Raw genomic sequence first — 19,426 nt, forward strand, 5'->3', positions numbered from 1 at the left:
AGCCATGGCTAACCGAATCCTCGGGTGCCTTCCAACATTTCACATACCATGGAGGAGTGTCTACTGCAAAATTAAGTTGCTTACTGATGAATCAGGGCAAAACATGTGAAGAGAATTATTAATGAAAGTTTAATTAATTGGGACTGGGAACCCCGTTGCGAGCTCTTTTTGCAAAAATATTGGATAAGCGGATGTGCCACTAGTCCATTGGTGAAAGTTGCCCAACAAGATTGAAAGATGAAACACCACATACTTCCTCATGAGCTATAAAACATTGGCACAAATAAGGAGTAATAAAGTTTTGAATTGTTTAAAGGTAGCACATGAAATATTTACTTGGAGTGGCACAAAATACCACATAGTAGGTAGTTATGGTGGACACACGTGGCATAGGTTTGGTTTAAGGTTTTGGGTGCACGAGAAGTATTCCCTCTCAGTATAGGTCTTTGGCTAGCAAGGTTGGTTAGCAAGCATAAGAGTTGAGGGAAACAAACAAACATACATGTGATAGAAACAATCATGCATCTTTCTTGTAAGCACAACTAACTTTAACTTCAGAATACTAAACTCATTAGCTAACAAGAAAGAAAAATAATGAAATAATATATCTACATGTATTTCCCTCTTTTCTACTTAAACTTCAAAGTATTGTTGTTATTGACCAATGCTAAGTTTGCCAAAACCAAATAGATTTACTTGATGCTCCCAAAGTGATGTCAATACTAATAACAAGATCAATCATATGACAGAAATTGCAAACTAAAATAAGGTGTGCAAAAAGTAAATAATAAAACTTCTCATTAATATTTCATAACGATAACTCACACCAAGGGATACATAGATAACCAACTAAAAGAGAGATACTTCCACACTGCAAACCATCTTATATTATAACTTCCCTACTCATGATATGACACTACTTGATAGTAAAAAGGTAAAAGATAGTGATGATGTGATACCGCGGCACTCCCCCAAGCTTGGAACAAACCAAGGGGGTGCCAATACCAATGATGAATTACTCCTTCGGTGGTGATGGTGAATTCTTGATAAGCTTCTTAACAAGCTCCTTTAACTCATCAATCTCGTAAGTGAGGTTGCGGATCAGCTCCGAGTTGTGCTCAACGCGGTTAAGAAGTATGTCAGACGGTGAGTCCCAACTCTTAGAGTTGTTTCCCCACTCTTCAGCTTCAGGTTTCATCCTTCCTGCAGTGTTAGAACGATCCATATCCCACTTGCTAGGCAATACTGCCTTGGGAATCCTTTCAATTTGACTATTATGAATTAGAGTGTGGAAAGGGTTGTCGATGCCTGGAGGAGATGTCCTTGGAGCTAGGAAGCGACGTGGGACTTTCCCTCTGGTGCTAATCCGCGCACTTTTCTTGTGGTTGCACGGGTTTGCCAACACCCCGATACTTGCGACGGTGGCACGTGGGTATACACGCGGATCTTCCTCCACTTCTCCTTCATCTTCACTCTCGACTTCTTCTTTCAGCTCGGGATCTTGAATATCTTCCTCAAAAGGATCCTTGCCCTTGTTGTTGGAGACCATGATGCTCTAGATCAAAAACAGATCCTGGCAGGAAACAGCTCGAAACAAAACACGACGAGAAAACGATATACGGACCTCGGGGGGTCCGGGGATTATATAGCAAAAAAATTCACGACAGAAGGAAACTACCAGGTCGAAACCGTGTGGAAAAGGGACTCCGAGGGGCTGTCCTCATAGGGCTGCGCGGCCAGGGTGGGGCCCGCACCGGCCTATGGGGGCACGCCCTCGTGCGTCTCCTCCGCTCCGATTTGATCTCGTAATTTTTCATATTTTCTAAAAATAGCAGAAACATTGTTCGGAAAGTTAAGCGCGGACTTTTTATTACCAGAACTGTTACCTATTCGAAGTCGAACTCTGCAGAACTATTAATTTGATCTTTGATGAAAGCTTCCGGAGTCACCACTTGAATAACATCAACGTCTTCATTATAAGAATCTCCAGAAATATAATGCTTGAGTCTTTGTCCATTCACCACTTGTGTGGCATCACCTTTCAGAGAACCAATTTTTATTGCCCCTGAACGATACACCTCCACAACGACATATGGTCCTTCCCATTTCGAGAGTAATTTCCCTGCAAAAAATCTGAGACGAGACCGATACAATAGGACTTTATCTCCAACATTAAATTCTCTTTTAATAATTCTTCTATCATGCCATTTTTTAACTTTCTCCTTAAAAAGTTTAGCATTTTCATAAGCTTCACTTCTCCATTCATCTAGAGAACTCAATTGTAGCAACCTTTTCTTACCGGCAAGTTTAGGATCTTTATTAAGTTACAGCCCAATAAGCTTTGTGCTCTAGTTCTAAAGGTAAATGAAAAGCTTTTCCATAAACCATTTTATAAGGAGACATACCCATAGGATTTTTATAAGTAGTTCTATAAGCCCATAGTGCTTCCTTCAACTTACTAGCCCAATTTTTTCTAGATTTATTAACGGTCTTTTCCAAGATAGATTTAATTTCTCTATTTGATAATTCTACTTGCCCACTAGTTTGAGGATGATAAGCGGAAGCAATTCTATGATTAATACCATATTTAGCAAGAGTTTTCTAAAACCACCATGAATAAAATGAGAACCTCCATCGGTCATAAGATATCTAGGTACTCCAAACCTAGGAAAAATAACATCTAAAAGCATTTTTAAAGAGGTCTCACCATCAGCACTTTTCGTGGGTATGGCTTCCACCCATTTAGTAACATAATCAACAGCAACAAGTATATGAGTGTTACCTTCTGAAGAAGGGAAAGGACCCATGAAGTCAAATCCCCAACAATCAAATGGTTCAATAACAAGAGTATAATTCATAGGCATTTCATTGCGGCTAGAGATATTACCAACTCTTTGACATTCATCACAAGATAAGATAAACTTCCTTGCATCTTTAAAGAGAGTTGGCCAATAAAAACCTGACCGTAGAACCTTTTGTGCGGTTCTATCTCCGGCGTGATGTCCTCCATAAACACTACCATGACACTTACTCAAGATCTCTTGTTGTTCATATTCGGGGACACATCTTCGCATAACACCATCCACTCCTTCTTTATATAAGTGTGGGTCATCCCAAAAATAATGCCTCAAGTCATAAAATAATTTCCTCCTTTGCTGGGCTGAAAGGTTGGTGGCAAGTACTTGGAGACAATAAAGTTAGCATAATCAGCATACCAAGGACTATCCCGCGAGCTCACCTTTATTACAGCCAATTGTTCATTTGGAAAACTATCATTAACAGGAACAGGATCATAAGCAATATTTTCTAATCTAGACAAATTATCAGCAATAGGATTATCGACACCTTTCCTATCTACAATATGTAAATCAAATTCTTGTAAAAGAAGCACCCATCTAATAAGCCTGGGCTTAGCATCTTTCTTTTCCATAAGGTACCTAATTGCAGCATGATCAGTATGAATTGTAACTTTTGAATCAACAATATAAGGTCTAAACTTATCACAAGCAAAAACTACAGCTAATAATTCTTTTTCGGTTGTAGCATAATTTCTTTGAGCAGCATCAAGAGTTTTACTGGCATAATGAATAACATTAAATTTTTTGTCTACTCGCTGTCCAAGAACAGCACCAACAGCAAAATCATTAGCATCACACATACTTTCAAAAGGTAAATTCCAATCAGGAGGTTCAACTACAGGAGCAGTTGTTAAGGCTTTCTTTAGAGTTTCGAAAGCTTCCTTACAATCATCATCAAAAACAAAAGGTACATCTTTTTGAAGAAGATTGGTAAGCAGCTTTGAAATTTTAGAGAAATCTTTAATAAATCTCCGATAAAAACCAGCATGACCAAGAACACTACGAATACCTTTAACATCCCTAGGATAGGGCATCTTCTCAATTGCTTCAACTTTAGCTCTATCAACTTCAATACCTCTCTCAGAAATTTTATGTCCCAATAAAATTCCTTCATTAACCATAAAGTGGCATTTCTCCCAATTAAGAACAAGGTTAGTTTCTTCACATCTCTGCAAAACTTTATCAACGTTTCGCAAACAATTATCAAAAGAATTCCCATAGACAGAAAAATCATCCATGAATACCTCTACAATTTTTTCACAAAAGCCATGAAAAATAGCAGACATGCATCTTTGAAAAGTAGCAGGAGCGTTACATAAACCAAAAGGCATACGCCTATAAGCATAAGTTCCATAGGGACAAGTGAAAGTGGTTTTCTCTTGATCTTTAGTTCTGACAGCAATTTGTGAAAACCCAGAATAACCATCAAGAAAACAGAAATGAGTATTTTTGGATAACCTTTCTAGCATTTGATCAATAAAAGGTAAAGGGTAATGATCCTTCTTAGTAACTTTATTAACTTTTCGATAATTAATGCACATTCTATACCCTACAACTACTCTTTGAGGGATGAGCTCATCATTATCATAAGGTACAACAGTTATTCCTCCTTTCTTAGGAACACAATGCACAGGACTAACCACATAGCCTTCGGAGTCATAGGCCGCATTGGCACATGAACTGTTGCCGCTGGGACAGCCGTCGCGCTGGCAGGAGCCGTTCCTGATGGCGAAATCAAGCACCAAAGGGAAGCCCCTGGTGAGCTTCTTAGAGAGCACCTTGTAGCCGGCCATGTCCTCAGCGGTGAAGTTGTACCACGACCCCTCCACCACCATGCCGTAGGAGCACGGATTGGTTTTCCAGAAATTATTGGCGCCAGCATTGACCTCCTCGAGGATCACCGCTGTCTCGATGACGGGCATCGTCGGCCACGGGGGCGGCAGGGCGACCCGGCAGCAGCCCAGACCCGAGCACGACCCGGTTGGGGCCGTGACCCGAAAGGGGTCGTTTGAGGTGCACGAGAGGAGGTCCGGGTAGGGCTTGATCTGGTAGGACATGGAGGACTTGACGTTCCAGCCGACGCCGATGAGGTCGTCGCGCGGGGACAGGAGGAACGGCCCCGCCCTGTCCAGCTCCATGTATTGGCCCTTTATTAACCCCGCGGTTTCGCTCGTGAAGCACCGGGAGGTGACGCCGCCGTACACACGTACTTCGTTGGTCTCGAGCGATATGCCGAACAGCTCGACCGGCTGATAGGTGTACTTGCAGCCTGAGGTGTCGGTGCCGAACTTGCACCGGTAGATCGCCTGGTACGGCGGGTCGTTGTGGTTGTAGGCGAGGAAGGCGCGAGATGGACTGAAGGAGGTGTTGCAGGTTACCTCGAAGCCAGGGAGGAAGCAGCCGGGCTTGTCCATGCCGAAGGGGAACGGGATGCTCATGCTGCCGCACTTGTCCCGGCAACCCGGACGACCCATCTACTATCAGCAATAGGATATATAATACCAGCTTCAAGAAGTTTTAATACCTCATTTCTTACCACATCCTTCATCTTAGGAATTAGACGACGCTGATGTTCAACAACAGGCTTTGCATCATCTTCCATGTTGATGGCATGTTGGAAAATAGCGGGAGAAATCCCCTTCAAGTCATCAAGAGTGTAACCAATAGCTCCTCTCGGTGTTTCTTCAATATTTCCAATAATCTTTCTTCCTCAAAATCTGAAAGCTAGCACTAATAATAACAGGATATGTTTTCTTCTCATCAACATAAGCATACTTAAGATTACCAGGCAACAGTTTCAAATCAAAAACAGGATCTTCCTTTGGTGGTGGTGTTGTACCTAGATCTTCAACCGGCAAGTCATGTTTAAGAATAGGTTGACGAAGGAAAATTTCATCAAGCTCATTCCTTTCTTCCCTAAAGACTTCACTCTCATGATCCTCCAAATATTGCTGCAAAGGATTACTAGGAGCAAGAGCAATAGATGCACACTGTTCAACTCTAAAATCATTATTAGGCAATTCAGCTTCATAAGGAACTTTGGAAAATTTAGAGAAATTAAACTCATAAGATTCACCAGCAAATTTAGTCACAATTTTCTCCTTCTTGCAATCTATTATAGCTCCACAAGTATTTAGAAAAGGTCTACCAAAAATGATAGGACAAGTCTTACTAGCAGCAGAACCAAGTACCAAAAAGTCAGCAGGATATTTAATCTTACCACATAGAACTTCCACATCTCGAACAATACCAATAGGAGAGATAGTTTCTCTATTAGCTAGCCGAATAACCACATCAATATCTTCAAGTTCACAAGAACCAATTTCATGCATGATTTCCTTGTAAATCTCATAAGGAATGGCACTAATACTTGCACCAATATCGCATAAACCATAATAACAATTATCACCAATTCTAACAGAGAGCATAGGAACACTAGCTTTCCTAGACTTACTAGGATGTGAAACAATATTAGAAGCATCTTCACAGAAAATGATGTGACTATCTTCTACATTTTCAGTCACAAGATCTTTAACTATTGCAATAGCAGGTTCAACATTTATTTGCTCCTCAGGTTCTATAGGTTTCTTTGCACTTTTATTAACCACACTAGTTATAACAGAATACTCCTTCATTTTAGCAGGGAAATTAAGGAGTTTTTTCAATATAAGCTTCAGGAAGAATATGATCCACAGTTTTAATTTCAATACATTTACCTATATGTGAATCAGTTTTATCTTTGTAAGGTTCATGATACTTATTAAAATTCTTCCTAGGCAATTCAAAATGAGAGGCAAAAGCTTTATAAAAATTTGCAACAACTTGAGAGTCAAGACCATAAGTAGCACTCATATTATGAAATTTATCAGTATCCATAAAACTTTCAATGCATTCATAATCATAATTTATACCTGACTCTCTACCTTTGTCGTTCTCCCATCCTTCAGTATTCTCCTGAATCTGATCAAGGAGGTCCCATTTAAACTCTTTTTTGTTGCGTGTGAATGATCCAGAACAAGAAGTATCCAGCAAGGTTTTATCTTGAAAAGATAGTCTTGCATAGAAATTATCAATGATAATATTACTAGGAAGCTCATGAATGGGGCATTTGAGCATTAAAGACTTCAATCTCCCCCATGCTTGGGCAATACTCTCTCCATCATGAGGCCAGAAATTATATATGCAGTTCCGGTCTTTGTGAATTTCACTTGGAGGATAAAATTTAGAATAAAATAGAGGCACAATATCCTTCCAATCAAGAGAGTTCCCATTCTTCAGCAATTTATACCAATGCGCCGCTTTACCATATAGCGACATAGAGAATAGTTTCTTCCTAACTTCATCCATTGAAATACCTGCACACTTGAATAACCCGCATAATTCATGTAGAAACAATAAATGATCTCCAGGATGAACAGTTCCATCCCCTTCATAGCGGTTATCCACAACACGTTCAATAATTTTCATAGGTATTTTATATGGAACCTCTTTCTCACCTGGCGCCTCGTCCACTACCGTTGCAGTAGTAGTAGACTTTCCAAATAGGAATTCAAGAGAAGATCTCTCCATAATAAATTATAGCAGCGGGCAAAAATAAAAATAGCACGTACAGTAAAAGTTTCCCTTACCAATTCCACTTACCAATAGCGCTTCACTCCCCGGCAACGGCGCCAGAAAATAGTCTTGATGACCCACAAGTATAGGGGTGTATCGTAGTACTTTCGATAAATAAGAGTGTCGAACCCAACGAGGAGCAGAAGGTGTTGATAAGCAGTTTCGATGAAGGATTCACTGTAAGTGCTCACATACAAGTATTCAGGGGGTTTTGATATAGCAGATAAATAAAGTACAAGTAAGTAAAATGCGAGAGTAATAATTGCAGCGAGTAGCCCAATCCTTTTTAGCACAAAGGACAAGCCGGTTTGTTTACTTATGATGACCAAACGTTCTTGAGGACACACGGGAATTTAGTCTAGTGCTTTCGCTTCATATAGTTGATTAATCTTCATTGTTTTGATAAGTGTTGTGTGGGTGAACCTATGCTAATGCACCGCCCTTCCTATGACTAATACATACTTGTGATTAAACCCCTTGCAAGCATCCGCAAATACAAGAAAGTAATTAAGATAAATCTAACCACAGCCTTTAAACTCGAGATCCCGCTATCCCTCCCGCATCGATATACCAACGGGGTTCAGAGTTGCTGTCACTCCGGCAACCCCACAATTGGCAAACGAATACAAGATGCATTCCCCTAGGCCCATAAAGGTGAAGTATCATGTAGTCGACGTTCACATGACACCACTAGAAGAATAACACCACAACTTAAATATCAAACCATTAAATATTACTCAACATAGTTCACTACTAACATTTAGACTTCACCCATGTCCTCAAGAACTAAACGAACTACTCACAAGACATCATATGGAACATGATCAGAGGTGATATGATGATGAATAACAATCTGAACATAAACCTTGGTTCAATGGTTCACTCAATAGCATCAATAACAAGGAGTAATCAATACCGGGAGAGTTTCCCCTATGAAATAATCAAGATTCAACCCTAGATGTTACAGCGGAGACGAGGTGCAGCGGTGGAGATGATGGTGTCAGCGGTGGAGATGATGGTGATGATGATCCCAATGAAGTCCAGCTTGATGGCGGTGACGATGGCGACGATTTCCCCCTCCGGGAGGGAATTTCCCCGGCAGATTTTAGCCTGCCGGAGAGCTCTTTTCTCTCTGGTGTTTTCCGCCCCGCAGAGGCGGCTGTGTCTATTCTCGATACCTCCTTACGCCTTAGGGTTTTCGGGAGATCAAGTACGCGAAGGAGAGATGGCCGAGGGGGGTCGTGGGCCCCCTCCCCACATGGCGGCGCGGCTAGGGTGGGGCCCGCGCCGGCCTATGGGGGGCCCATGGCAGCCCTCCTCGGCCTCCCCTTTTGGCTGGCTCCGTCTTCTGCGAAAATTGGAGCTTCGGTATATTTTCCGTCAATTGTTGATCTTCAAAAATACTGTATCCTGACGGTGCTTTTTCCAGCAGAATCCTGACTCCGGTGAGTAATTCTCCAATAATCATGAAACATGCAAAATAGGTAAAATAACATAAGTATTATCTCTAAATATGAAATATATCAATGAATAACAGCAAATTATGATATAAAATAGTGGTGCAAAATGGACGTATCATGGCGCTGCTCGAGGAGGGGTTCTAAGATGAGAGAAGAATATTGGCGTGGAGAAAATGAGCGGGGGAGCTCTCCTTTTATAGCTGCGACGAGGTGCCGAGGCGCGCCGGGCAGGTCGATCATGGCGACGGCGCTACAGTGTCGGAGAGGCTTGGGTGATGACTCAGCGGTGTTCCCTACGTCAGGGCGAGAACGACGGACTTGATTGCACAGAAAACGGAGGGCTGACGCGAGCAGGAGCGTGACGGGAGCTTGTAGTACCGTGGCGGACGTCGGCGACGACGACGACGGCGACATGGCAAGGGGGAGAGAAAGGGCGTGTCTGGCGCGTTGCTGACGTCGTGGCGAGGCTACTGGCGGAGAGAGAGGTCAAGGGGAGGACGAGGTAGGCGGGACGACGTCGCGCACTAGCGTGTCCATTGGCATGTCCACGCACGCTCTGGCGCGTCGTGGTTGTCACGGGCACGTCCTTGCCCGGGTGTTGCACGCGTCTCTTTGGTCGAGGGAGGTGTCCATCGTGTTCAGGAGAGAGAGAGGGAGGTCAAGGACATGGTGAAGTCAGCTGGAAGTGAGAGGAGAAGGGTTTGACTTAGGGAGTGGCATGGTGCACACGGCATGGCTTTGTCCTTGAAGAAATCATGCTTGATCACTGTCTTTGAGACTTGGCATTGCTCACTGGGTGTAAGAGGGAGCTGATGATGACCTAGGCTTGATGGTTTAGGCTAAAACATGCTGGATAATAGAGTGGATGGAGTTGGCAGAAGTTTGCACACAAAGTGTTCGATGAAATGGCCGCATGAACAAAATATTTGAATTTTGCCAAACTCTTTTGTGGATGTAATTCAAATAATGTTTGGCTTCCATTGGTGGTGTTGGTTTGCAAAATGGAGTTAGTTTGAGAAAATTCAAAATGGGTAGGATCTTGAATCCGATTTGGTGTTGCAACTTTGCTTGATTATATTAAGCAAATGAAAAAGAATTTGTATAGTTGGTCAACACCAAATGTGTTCACCTTGACGAGGTCTTGGATGAGGTGCAAAGAGTTGAGAGAGTTTAGTTTAAAAATTTCTTAATACAGGGGCTCAAAGTGGGTACCCTGATATAAAAGTCAGATTTGACCATTATCTTATGTGAGTGTGTTTTGCTATTTATTTTGATTTGCTTTGCATTTCCTTGATTCAAATGTTGTTATTATTGTTTTAGTAAGGTTTCCAAACTATTAGCACAAGGTAAGATGGCCTAGGTTAAAGTTTTGCAAAAATAGCCATAGGCTCATATGTGATGCCATCTTTATTTTCTTTTCCATTTTCTTTGTTTCTCTTTGATCAAAGTTTCATGGTTTGGGGTTTTAGCAACATTGGTAAACACTCAAGCAAGCATCATGGCAAGATCACAACATATATGCATTAATACTTATGCACCATATATAATCAAATTCAAGTTTTTGTTGGTTCCAAATTTTGAACAATGGAATTCATTTTATTCATTGCTTTAAATTTTGGGATGTTACAGCCGAGTGGGCGGTGCTTCCGGGCTCGCTTGTATCCTGCTTCTGGGTCAGTCTTGAGATCATTGACCCACTTGCAGTTCCGGTTGGTGTGAGAGGATTTGCCAGTAGCCGAATCTATGTGGGCTAGGCATGGCATATCCATGTACTCTTTGTACGTCTGGGGAGCGCGGGTTCTAGCAACTGTGACTTCGTCAGCGCGTTGCTGGCCCCGGCCGGCTCCGCCACCACGTCCGCGGCCTCTGCCGCCTCCTTGACCTCCACGTTGGAACGTCATGGCGACCATGTCGGATCCGCCGCCCTTTTGATCTTCGGAGGGGTTCTTCCGCTTGTTGTTGTTGTTGTTGCCGCCATTGTCACGGTTCTTCTTTTGTTGGTGTAGGGGTATGGCTGTGGCTGCGAGGTCTCCGCCTGCGTCATCATCAGCGGCGGTGTGATTGTTGGCGATGTTGATCATGTCATCCAGAGTCAGCTTATTCTCATTGACCAAGAAAGTAAGCTTGTGCCGCAGCAGTCCTCCCCTCTGCAACCCACCTATGAAGGCGTGCATGGCTGTGCGATTGTCCACGTTCTCGCACTCGTTTCTGGTTGCTAACCATCGGGTGAGGAAGTTCCTTGATGTTTCACCCTTCTTCTGGATACATGCCTGTAGATCGGTTGTCGTGGCAGGTCTCTTGTAGGTGCCCCTGAAGTGTTTCTCGAAGGCGTTCTCCAGGTCGAACCAACAAAAGATGGAGTTCTTCTCGAGGTCACTGAGCCAAATACGAGCTGGACCAACAAGGTACAACTGGAGCATGTGGCAGGCTATGTTGGGGGTTCCTCCCGCAAAGGTTACTGCATTGTAGTAATTCTCAATCCAGGTATCCGACCTTTCACTACCATCATAATGCTTTAGGTTTCTGGGTAGCTTGAGGTTCAAGCTTTTTGGCTTTGGTTCCTCTCGAATCATCCTGCCAAAGCACTTTGGGCCAATGTAGTCGGATCTGTATTCATTGAGACGTTCTCGTGCATCACGCGGGCCGCCGCTAGGGGACTTTGAGCGGGAGCGGGAGCGGGATCTCCGGCCTCCGCCTCCGCCTCCACCTCCTCCACTGGGTGGTGGTGAGGGAGATCTGCGAGGGGGCATGTGGGATTTCTTGCTTCCGCCTTCAGATTCCCTGCGTCCTTCCCGCGGCTGACTCTGGCTTCGGTGGCTACCTTATTCTTGGTGGCGGTTGCCTCCGTCGTTCCGGCTTCTGCGGGGCTCGGGCTCTCGTTCTTCGTTCCGGCTCCTGCGAGGCTCGGGCTCGCGATCGTCGTTCCGGCTCCGGTGGGGCTCCGGCGTGCGCTCTGTGTTCCTGTTCCTCGGAGGCGGCGCATTGTCGCGGATATTGATTCCACCTGGCCCATGGGGCCTAGTGTTTCCGGCTGGACTACGGCAGCGAGGTGGCGGAGGAGGACGCGGGATCCGTGGCGGAGGTCATGGATTCCGGTACTTGTATCTGCCAGCGTACATCGGGCCCTTTCCCTTTGATGGATCCATCGGAGGTGTTTCCGAAGGCACCGGGAAGGCGTTTGGATGTTCTTTGGTCTTTCTCATGCGCTCCGTGGATCTGGTGCGCGATTCATCATCACGATGCTGTCTGCCGGAGGCGTCCTTCTGCGCGGTGGACATACAGTGCTCTGGGTTGGATTCCAACCTACGCGAAGTGTCTGCCTTGCTCTGTTGTTTCATTGCTGAGGCAACGAGCGTACAGACGTGGTTGATATCGATTTCCTCGTCCTTCTTGGTTAAGAGCTCCGCAGCCTTCTTCATGTTGTCCTTTGGAGTTGTGAGCGGCTGTTGATCAGTGGGAGTTGCGAAGGTGATCTTGCGAGGGGCAATAGCCTCCCGCCAGATCCTACCTGCATCCTTCTGGGCCTCGCCCATCTTGGATTCCCAGTGCTTCCGGAGTTTCTTGGCTTTTTCCAGCGATTCTACAGCTTCACGTTCTCTTTTGAGGAAATTATTCATAACGCTTTCAACCTCTTTCCTTTCCTCCAGCATTGCCAGTGCGGTGTTTGAAAACCTCCTGGCGGTGGCCAGCATCTCCTGCCTTTTGGCTTCTAGAGCCTCCGGATCTACGGCATCATCTAGAGTTATCGGTTTGTTGAGGATTTCCGAATGTGCGATGGCGTCTATGCCTGCTTGCTCAACCAGCTCTTCTGGGGACAGGTACTCTCTGCGCTCGCGAATACTTCCTTCTCCGGAATCCGGCGCAGCACGACGACGTGGCGGAGTCTCCAAGTTGGACGGGCCCGAAAGATTGGGGTCAGTTGGAGTGGTTTCATCGTCAGGATCCTGATCCATCCCAGTTATGGTCACAAGGACCTCTCTAGGTGGAGCAGATTCTGCCTCAACTTTCTCCCCATCTTCGAGCTCCTTCGTCAGGCGATAGTACGCTTCTGTGTTCATCGAGGAGCCATCATCGGAAGTTGGGCTTAGGTTGCCAAGGATTGATTCTTCTTTGTCTCCGGCATCCTCTTGCTGATCCGGGGCGTCGCTGTCTCCAATAGTCTCTTGCTGATCCGGAGCGTCGCTGTCTCCGGAGGCCTCAACCTGCATGGGTCCGGCTCCATCCTGAGGAGGGGCGGTTCCAGCGGTATGTGCGAGGAAGTGCACGAAGTGACACCTCTGCTTCTCTAACACCTGGGAGACCCAGGCCGATCTGCATTGGTCTTCCACCGTAAACTCCTGCTCAGGGGCAGATTGGCTAGGCTTTGAATTTTCCAGATCTAAGGCGGAATCTTCCTTAAGAAGCTCCTGCGACTCAGATCGGATCTTCGCGACTGCGTCCTGCTCAGCGGCGGTCCCATCAGCGTGACTTACCAAGGCGTTTCCGTCTCGCCGGTGAAGATGTGGATGCCGCCGATTGGGACGATAGAGAGCTTGATGGGGTCGGTTTTAGCCGGAATCCAGCACTCGTCCGGAGGGACGATCGGAAAATTACCGGCGTAAAGGACACGCCCCACAGCGATAGATTCGTTGAAGCTTCCCATGGCGGAACCCTCCCGGTTCCGGCCTCCAGACGCCGCAGGCCCCATGGTGGGCGCCAACTGTCGTTGCTTATTCGACGGTGCCTCGGAGGAGGGATCCTCACGAGGGGGAGAAGAAGTAGGGGCCATAGGGCGGAGAGTCCTCGGGATGGTGGTACGCGATTTACCCAGCTTCGGAACACCTGCTCGAAGACAGGGCCTACTGCTGCTTGTCTGGAATTATCTGGGCGCTTTCGTGTTGTTACAATGAGTTGTGGTTGTGTTATCACCAGAATTTGACCAAGTCAGAGGTGGGCCGCGATCGAAGATGGGCGTGAAGAAATATATATAGGAGAAGTATGTGGATCGGCCTTTTTACCAAGTTGGGCTTAATTGCCCGTGTATCTGTAACATATTAGATCGTATCTTAGTTTAGAGATAGAATCTTATTCGTGCACGGTTTGGTGCACGCCCGCATTGGAAAGTCCCCTGGACTATAAATATGTACCTAGGGTTTATGGAATAAACAACAACTCACGTTCAACCCCAAAAACAAACCAATCTCGGCGCATCGCCAACTCCTTCGTCTCGAGGGTTTCTATCAGGTAAGCGACATGCTGCCTAGATCGCATCTTGCGATCTAGGCAGCACAAGCCCCACGTTGTTCATGCGTTGCTCGTATCGAAGCGCTTTTGATGGCGAGCAACGTAGTTATCATTAGATGTGTTAGGGTTAGCATTGTTCTTCGTTTAAGCATGCTTACGTAGTGCAACCCTTGCATATCTAGCCGTCCTCACGCCTATCCCGGGTGTGGGGGCGGCACCCCGCTTGATCATTATTTAGTAGATCTGATCCGTTACGATTGCTCCTTGTTCTACAAGGATTAGTTTAATATCCGCAATAGTTTGGCCTTACAAAGGGGGAGGATCCTGTGGCACGTAGGGTGGCGTTCGCAAGTCCTAAACGGGATGTTCCTAGGATCAACTTCATGTTGGTTTTCCGGCCTTGTTTAGGATCGGCTTACGAGCACCGTGCGTGGCCATCCGGCCCAACCTCGGAGTAGGATGATCCGATTATGTGGTGAAAACCCTAAATCGTCGTAGATCTCATTAGCTTCATCTTGATCAAGCAGGACCACCAAGTATTCGTACACCCCGTACGGATCATGGGTGGATCGGCTCTTTGAGCCGATTCACGAGATAACCCGAGAGCCGATCGAGGCTCGTATTTAACGTTTACATGTATGCCCCGCAGGAAACTAAGCGAGGCAATCTCATCACCTTCCTGACCAGGTATAGGTCAGGTGGCACGCCCTTGCACTTCGCAACGCCGCGTGTGACCAGAAGAGCATTGCGGGCCGTCGCTCGGAGGGGTCTCGGCCAGCCGCAGCTCTAGGCTCCCCCGGCTCTACGGTGTTGACAAGGCCGCTGCCCGCCGGTGGGTTTTGGCGAGTCAACACATTCGGCACGCTCGGTGGGACAATCGTCTACATCAACCACATCGCCATCTACATCCGAGATGGCGGACGGCACGCCGATCACCTACGAGGATCCGCCCGACGACCTCAAGAAGCAATACAATGAGATCAAGGCTACCCTCGAAGCCGACCTCATCGGCTCTTTTCGGAGAACCCGTTACGGTGGCATCGGATGGAAGGGGTTCTCACCGGAAGGTGCACTCGATGGGATAGACCTTTCTTCCCCGTCGGAGGAACGCACCGAGGGTGCACGGCGAGGAGATCAACTACTCGGTGGCTCACTCGCTACACCGCCACTCGAGAACTTGGTTAACGTGTCTGGAGCGTGTCGCTCGCGCGTGATCCGGGAGATCATGAGCCACCGGTACTCGCCGTCGGGACCAGCTCTCGGGACGCATCAAGGAGAATTGCCATTCCGAGTCCCGTCCACCGCTGCCATTTGCGTTGGCAGCACTCGCTGAAGTGCCGACTACACCGGCATTCCTCGTCTGCAGAACTGGTGGCGACCCCAGTGACTACCAGTTCTTAATGGAGGCGCCTAAGGAGATCCCTCATGGGTACGCATGCATGTATGTGCCGGATTGTGGTGACTGGGCACTCACAAACCAGGCCACAACATCGGGGACTCCGGCGAAGACAGGAGGAACGTCGGCGACGAGCGGACGTGGCTAACTAAATACGCCACACCGACGAAACTCCCGAGCCCAGCTCCCGCAGCCGGCTCGGAGCTGGAAAAGCAAACGTGGCAGGCCAAGTACGCCACCCCGGCGAATCTTCGGAGTGCAACTCCTACGGCCAGCACGGCGGATCAGATCAGTACCATACTGAGAGACCAGTTCGGCATGATGCCGAAAAGAAGGGCGGTCGGCTATTCCAAGCCGTACCATGACGATTACGAGATGATCCCGCTGCCACCAAAATATCGGCTCCCTGACTTCTCCAAATTCAGTGGATCAGATGGCTCCAGCTCCATCGAGCACGTCAGCCGATATTTGGCTCAACTAGGACCGGCTTCGGTGTCGGATCAGCTACGCGTGAGGCTCTTTTCACAGTCCCTCACGGGATCGGCTTTTGGATGGTACACCTCTCTACCAGCGAACTCCATCCAGTCTTGGAAGCAATTGGAAGAACAGTTCCATATGCAATACCATACAGAAGCTTCCGAGTCTGGCATTGCCGATCTAGCACAACTACGTCAGAAGCGCGGGGAAACGGTGACAGAATACATCCAGCGCTTCAGGAATCTTAGGAACCGATGTTATTCGGTTCGTATAACTGAAAAGGAAGCGATCGAGTTGGCGTAGCGAGGCCTTGCAACACAGCTCAAGGACATGGCCTCCCAAGCAGATTATCCCTCACCGGCGCACATGGTTCGAAACTATCGGCATATGAACAGCGCCACCCCGACCTGTACCAAGACAAGTTCAAGCGTGCGGTAGTCATGGTCGATACGGAGGAGGATGAAGTGCCCGCGGGAGGCCAAGAGATAGCAAGTGGCTGAGTGGACTCGGGGAGGAACCCCTGTGGCCTCGCAAATGGGTAAAGCCACCGGGGCCGCCCGGGGGATTTGATTTTGACGTAACCAAGACCGAACAAATCTTCGACCTCCTGCTCAAGGAGAAACAGGTTGACGGTTCTCGAAGGTCTCAAGTTCCCCACGGCGAAAGAGCTAAACGGAAAGCCGTACTCGCAAATTCCACAACTCGCTTTCCCATGCCACCAACGACTGCCGGGTGTGGCGTCGGCACATCCAAGCGGCGATAGAGAAGGGGCGGCTAATTTTCAACCAGTACGCCATGAAGGTCGACACCCAACCCTTCCCCGCCGTTAACATGGTAGGAATCACCTACCCCGAAGGTTGCCGGCCAGGGCCCCTCGTTCAGCATCAACATGGTAGGGCCTGGAAACCACTCTGGCAAAGATAAAGATGAGGGCAGCTGCTCTCACAGCAAGGATACAGATGAGGCCGCCCCATGCGATCGGCTCCGTCATGATGGCAAGCGCTACGTCACAGAGGGAGAGGTGAAGAATATAAGATATCAGCGACCCCTCTCTGATCACCTCCTCAACAAATATGTTAATCGGTATGGTCAACGCCGGCGACCCTATTACGGTGATAGAGAAGATCGTTTGGCTAGAGAAGCCGGAAGATATCGTCGGCGGGATCACGATGAGGAGGAGCATGAGCGCTATGCCACGGAAGCATCAAGGGAGCAAGACGACAACGCCGGGCATTGGGACTGCCCCTTCTTCGGACACTCGCTGGGATTCAGGAATGAGCCGATTGCCCACAATCGGCAATTGCCCGTGAATGCAATAAGAAAAAGAAGGAGGCAGCCAACGTGTCCGTGTTCGAGCGCTTAGGGCCTCTCCCACCACAAAGCAAACGTGCTTGAGTCACCTCGTTGGGCAGATCTTGAAGATTCGGAAGACGAGGGAGAAGTGGAAGAAGACGGTACCACCGGCCAAGGTGGTGCCCCGACGGACTCAGCCGTTCCCGTAGCGCGGGGTTCGGCGATTGCGCGGCCCGGAGGAAGCCGAAAGGTTGTACCTGCATACGCTAAGAAAGGCACGGCCCGATCGCGGCTGCAAAGGTTCAGCGAACCCCGGATGAAGAGGGTCGTCCACGGAAAATGGAGTGGCGCCCTAAACGGAGGAAAGCCGATGATGAGACATCGGCTGGCACAAACATGGTACTCGTCTTGCCGACGGAGCGTAGCGCTCCACGACTCTACGGAGCACACAAGGTGGACGACGACGGGCGCATCAAGTCGGAGGTTGGGTTGGTTTCATCCAGCCCGACAAAGTAGCAAGATCAAACCAATGGGCAAACCAGGAGAGGCTGATCCTTGTGATCGGCCCCGAAAAATTCTACGAAGGGAACTTACAAAACCTTCAACGAACAAGCAACGTGGAGGCCGATTCCAGGCAATCGGCCAAAATTGTCCTCACCTACCTTCTCGCTGGGTTCAACATGTTATCCAACAGAGCCGATACCATCAATTTTCTTGACAGAATCGGCTCGGGGGGGCGCCCAGGTATATGGAAATATGAGGGTATACAACAGAAGCATCTCATCTTTTGTTGATGGTTATTGGAATATGGGGGCCGATACACAGGTCGGCCGTAAAAAAAAAAAAAAAAAAAAATGAATGAAAATTTTCGAACACAGCCGATGCGACGGGCATCGACTTAAGGACATGAAAGCCGATGCGGGGCCATCGACTCAAGGGAAATTTCTTCAAGGACAATGTCGGGAGCAGCATGTCAAGAATCAAGAAACAGCCTTGTGCGAGGATTATCCAATACTGTGGGGTTAGTACAATCTGGAACGGAAGATTGTCGGTACGTCGGAGGAAGAAAGAGGATCGGGCTGTGGCACATTCTCGCCTCGAGTAAGGACTCGGGGGGCAGCTCACCTTGAAGGCTTTCCGCTCGGAGAGGCCGATTTGTGTTCAAATCGGTCGACGCTACATAAGGAATTTCCCCGCACACAATCGGGCCCGGGTCTACACGGTTCATGCGCGTATTCCTCGTCTCGCGTTTTACATTGGCCGAGACTCGGGGGCAACAAGCCTGGAAGATGCCTTGTTCTTGGGAGCCGATCAAGATTACCTCGGCTGCGGCTGCATCATGGCCGTCTCAGGTAGGAACTGGGAAGGAAAAGCCGACGCCTAGTACAGGGCTTGGACTGTGTTGTTGCTGCAAGAAGGGAAAGAAGTCCGACGCGTTGCTGTCGGTCTTAGCATGGCAAACGGAGGGAATGAAATTGGAGCGATTAAAGGATAAATGGAAAGAACAATTTCATTAATTCCAAGGAGCGGCTTTACAAGAAAGAGCCGATGGCTCTCAAAAGAAGGGTCTATTGACCAATCTACTATTGCTAGGCCTATACTAGTAGATCTTAATCTACGGGCCGTCGCTTCCTTCGTCGTCGTCCTCGGAACTCTCATCGGCACTACTGCCGATGGGTTCCTCGTCGCTGCTCCCGTAACCCTCTACGGGAGCTTCGTCTTCGTCTTCATCGTCGCTACTGTCGTCGTCCCACCACATGCGGAGGCGCTTCGCCGGCGGGTAACCCTCGAGGGAGTCGTCGTCGTCGTCATCGTCTTCCTCTTCCTCTTCTTCGGAGGTGGGGCGGCCGTCCCGGGGAACCGGGTCGTCCTCGCTCTCCGACTCCGGTTCCCCGACGGCGAGGAGCCGAAGACTTTCGTCCCCGCCGGTCGGGGACCGGTCGTCTTCGGACCGGACGGAGGAGGCATGGTCTTCCAGGTCCCATGCTTCTGGGGCGCGGATGTCCGGTGGCGTCTCGCGGGAGGAGGAGGACCCGTAGGAAAGCTCGGAGGAGGAGTCGTGGAAGACCGACGAGGAGGAAGAAGAGGAGGAAGACATGGCTGTG

General features: G+C 47.9%; 1 protein-coding gene across 1 annotated transcript; it reads right to left on the reverse strand.

The window, feature by feature from the left end:
* Positions 1-3,650: 3,650 nt before the first annotated feature.
* On the reverse strand, positions 3,651-5,332 carry LOC124672413 (wall-associated receptor kinase 1-like). The gene is made up of 2 exons (XM_047208642.1): positions 4,499-5,332; positions 3,651-3,659 (listed from the first exon to the last, which is right to left on the reverse strand). The coding sequence occupies exons 1-2, from the start codon at positions 5,330-5,332 to the stop codon at positions 3,651-3,653; spliced, it is 843 nt and encodes a 280-aa protein (XP_047064598.1).
* Positions 5,333-19,426: the final 14,094 nt, after the last annotated feature.

The sequence above is a fragment of the Lolium rigidum genome, chromosome 7 (genome assembly GCF_022539505.1).
Source record: "Lolium rigidum isolate FL_2022 chromosome 7, APGP_CSIRO_Lrig_0.1, whole genome shotgun sequence".
Classification (NCBI taxonomy): domain Eukaryota; kingdom Viridiplantae; phylum Streptophyta; class Magnoliopsida; order Poales; family Poaceae; genus Lolium; species Lolium rigidum.

What these genes read in the sequence shown, in the direction of transcription:
- LOC124672413 (XM_047208642.1), bottom strand. Translation starts at nt 5,332, where the DNA reads ATGGGTCGTCCGGGTTGCCGGGACAAGTGCGGCAGCATGAGCATCCCG.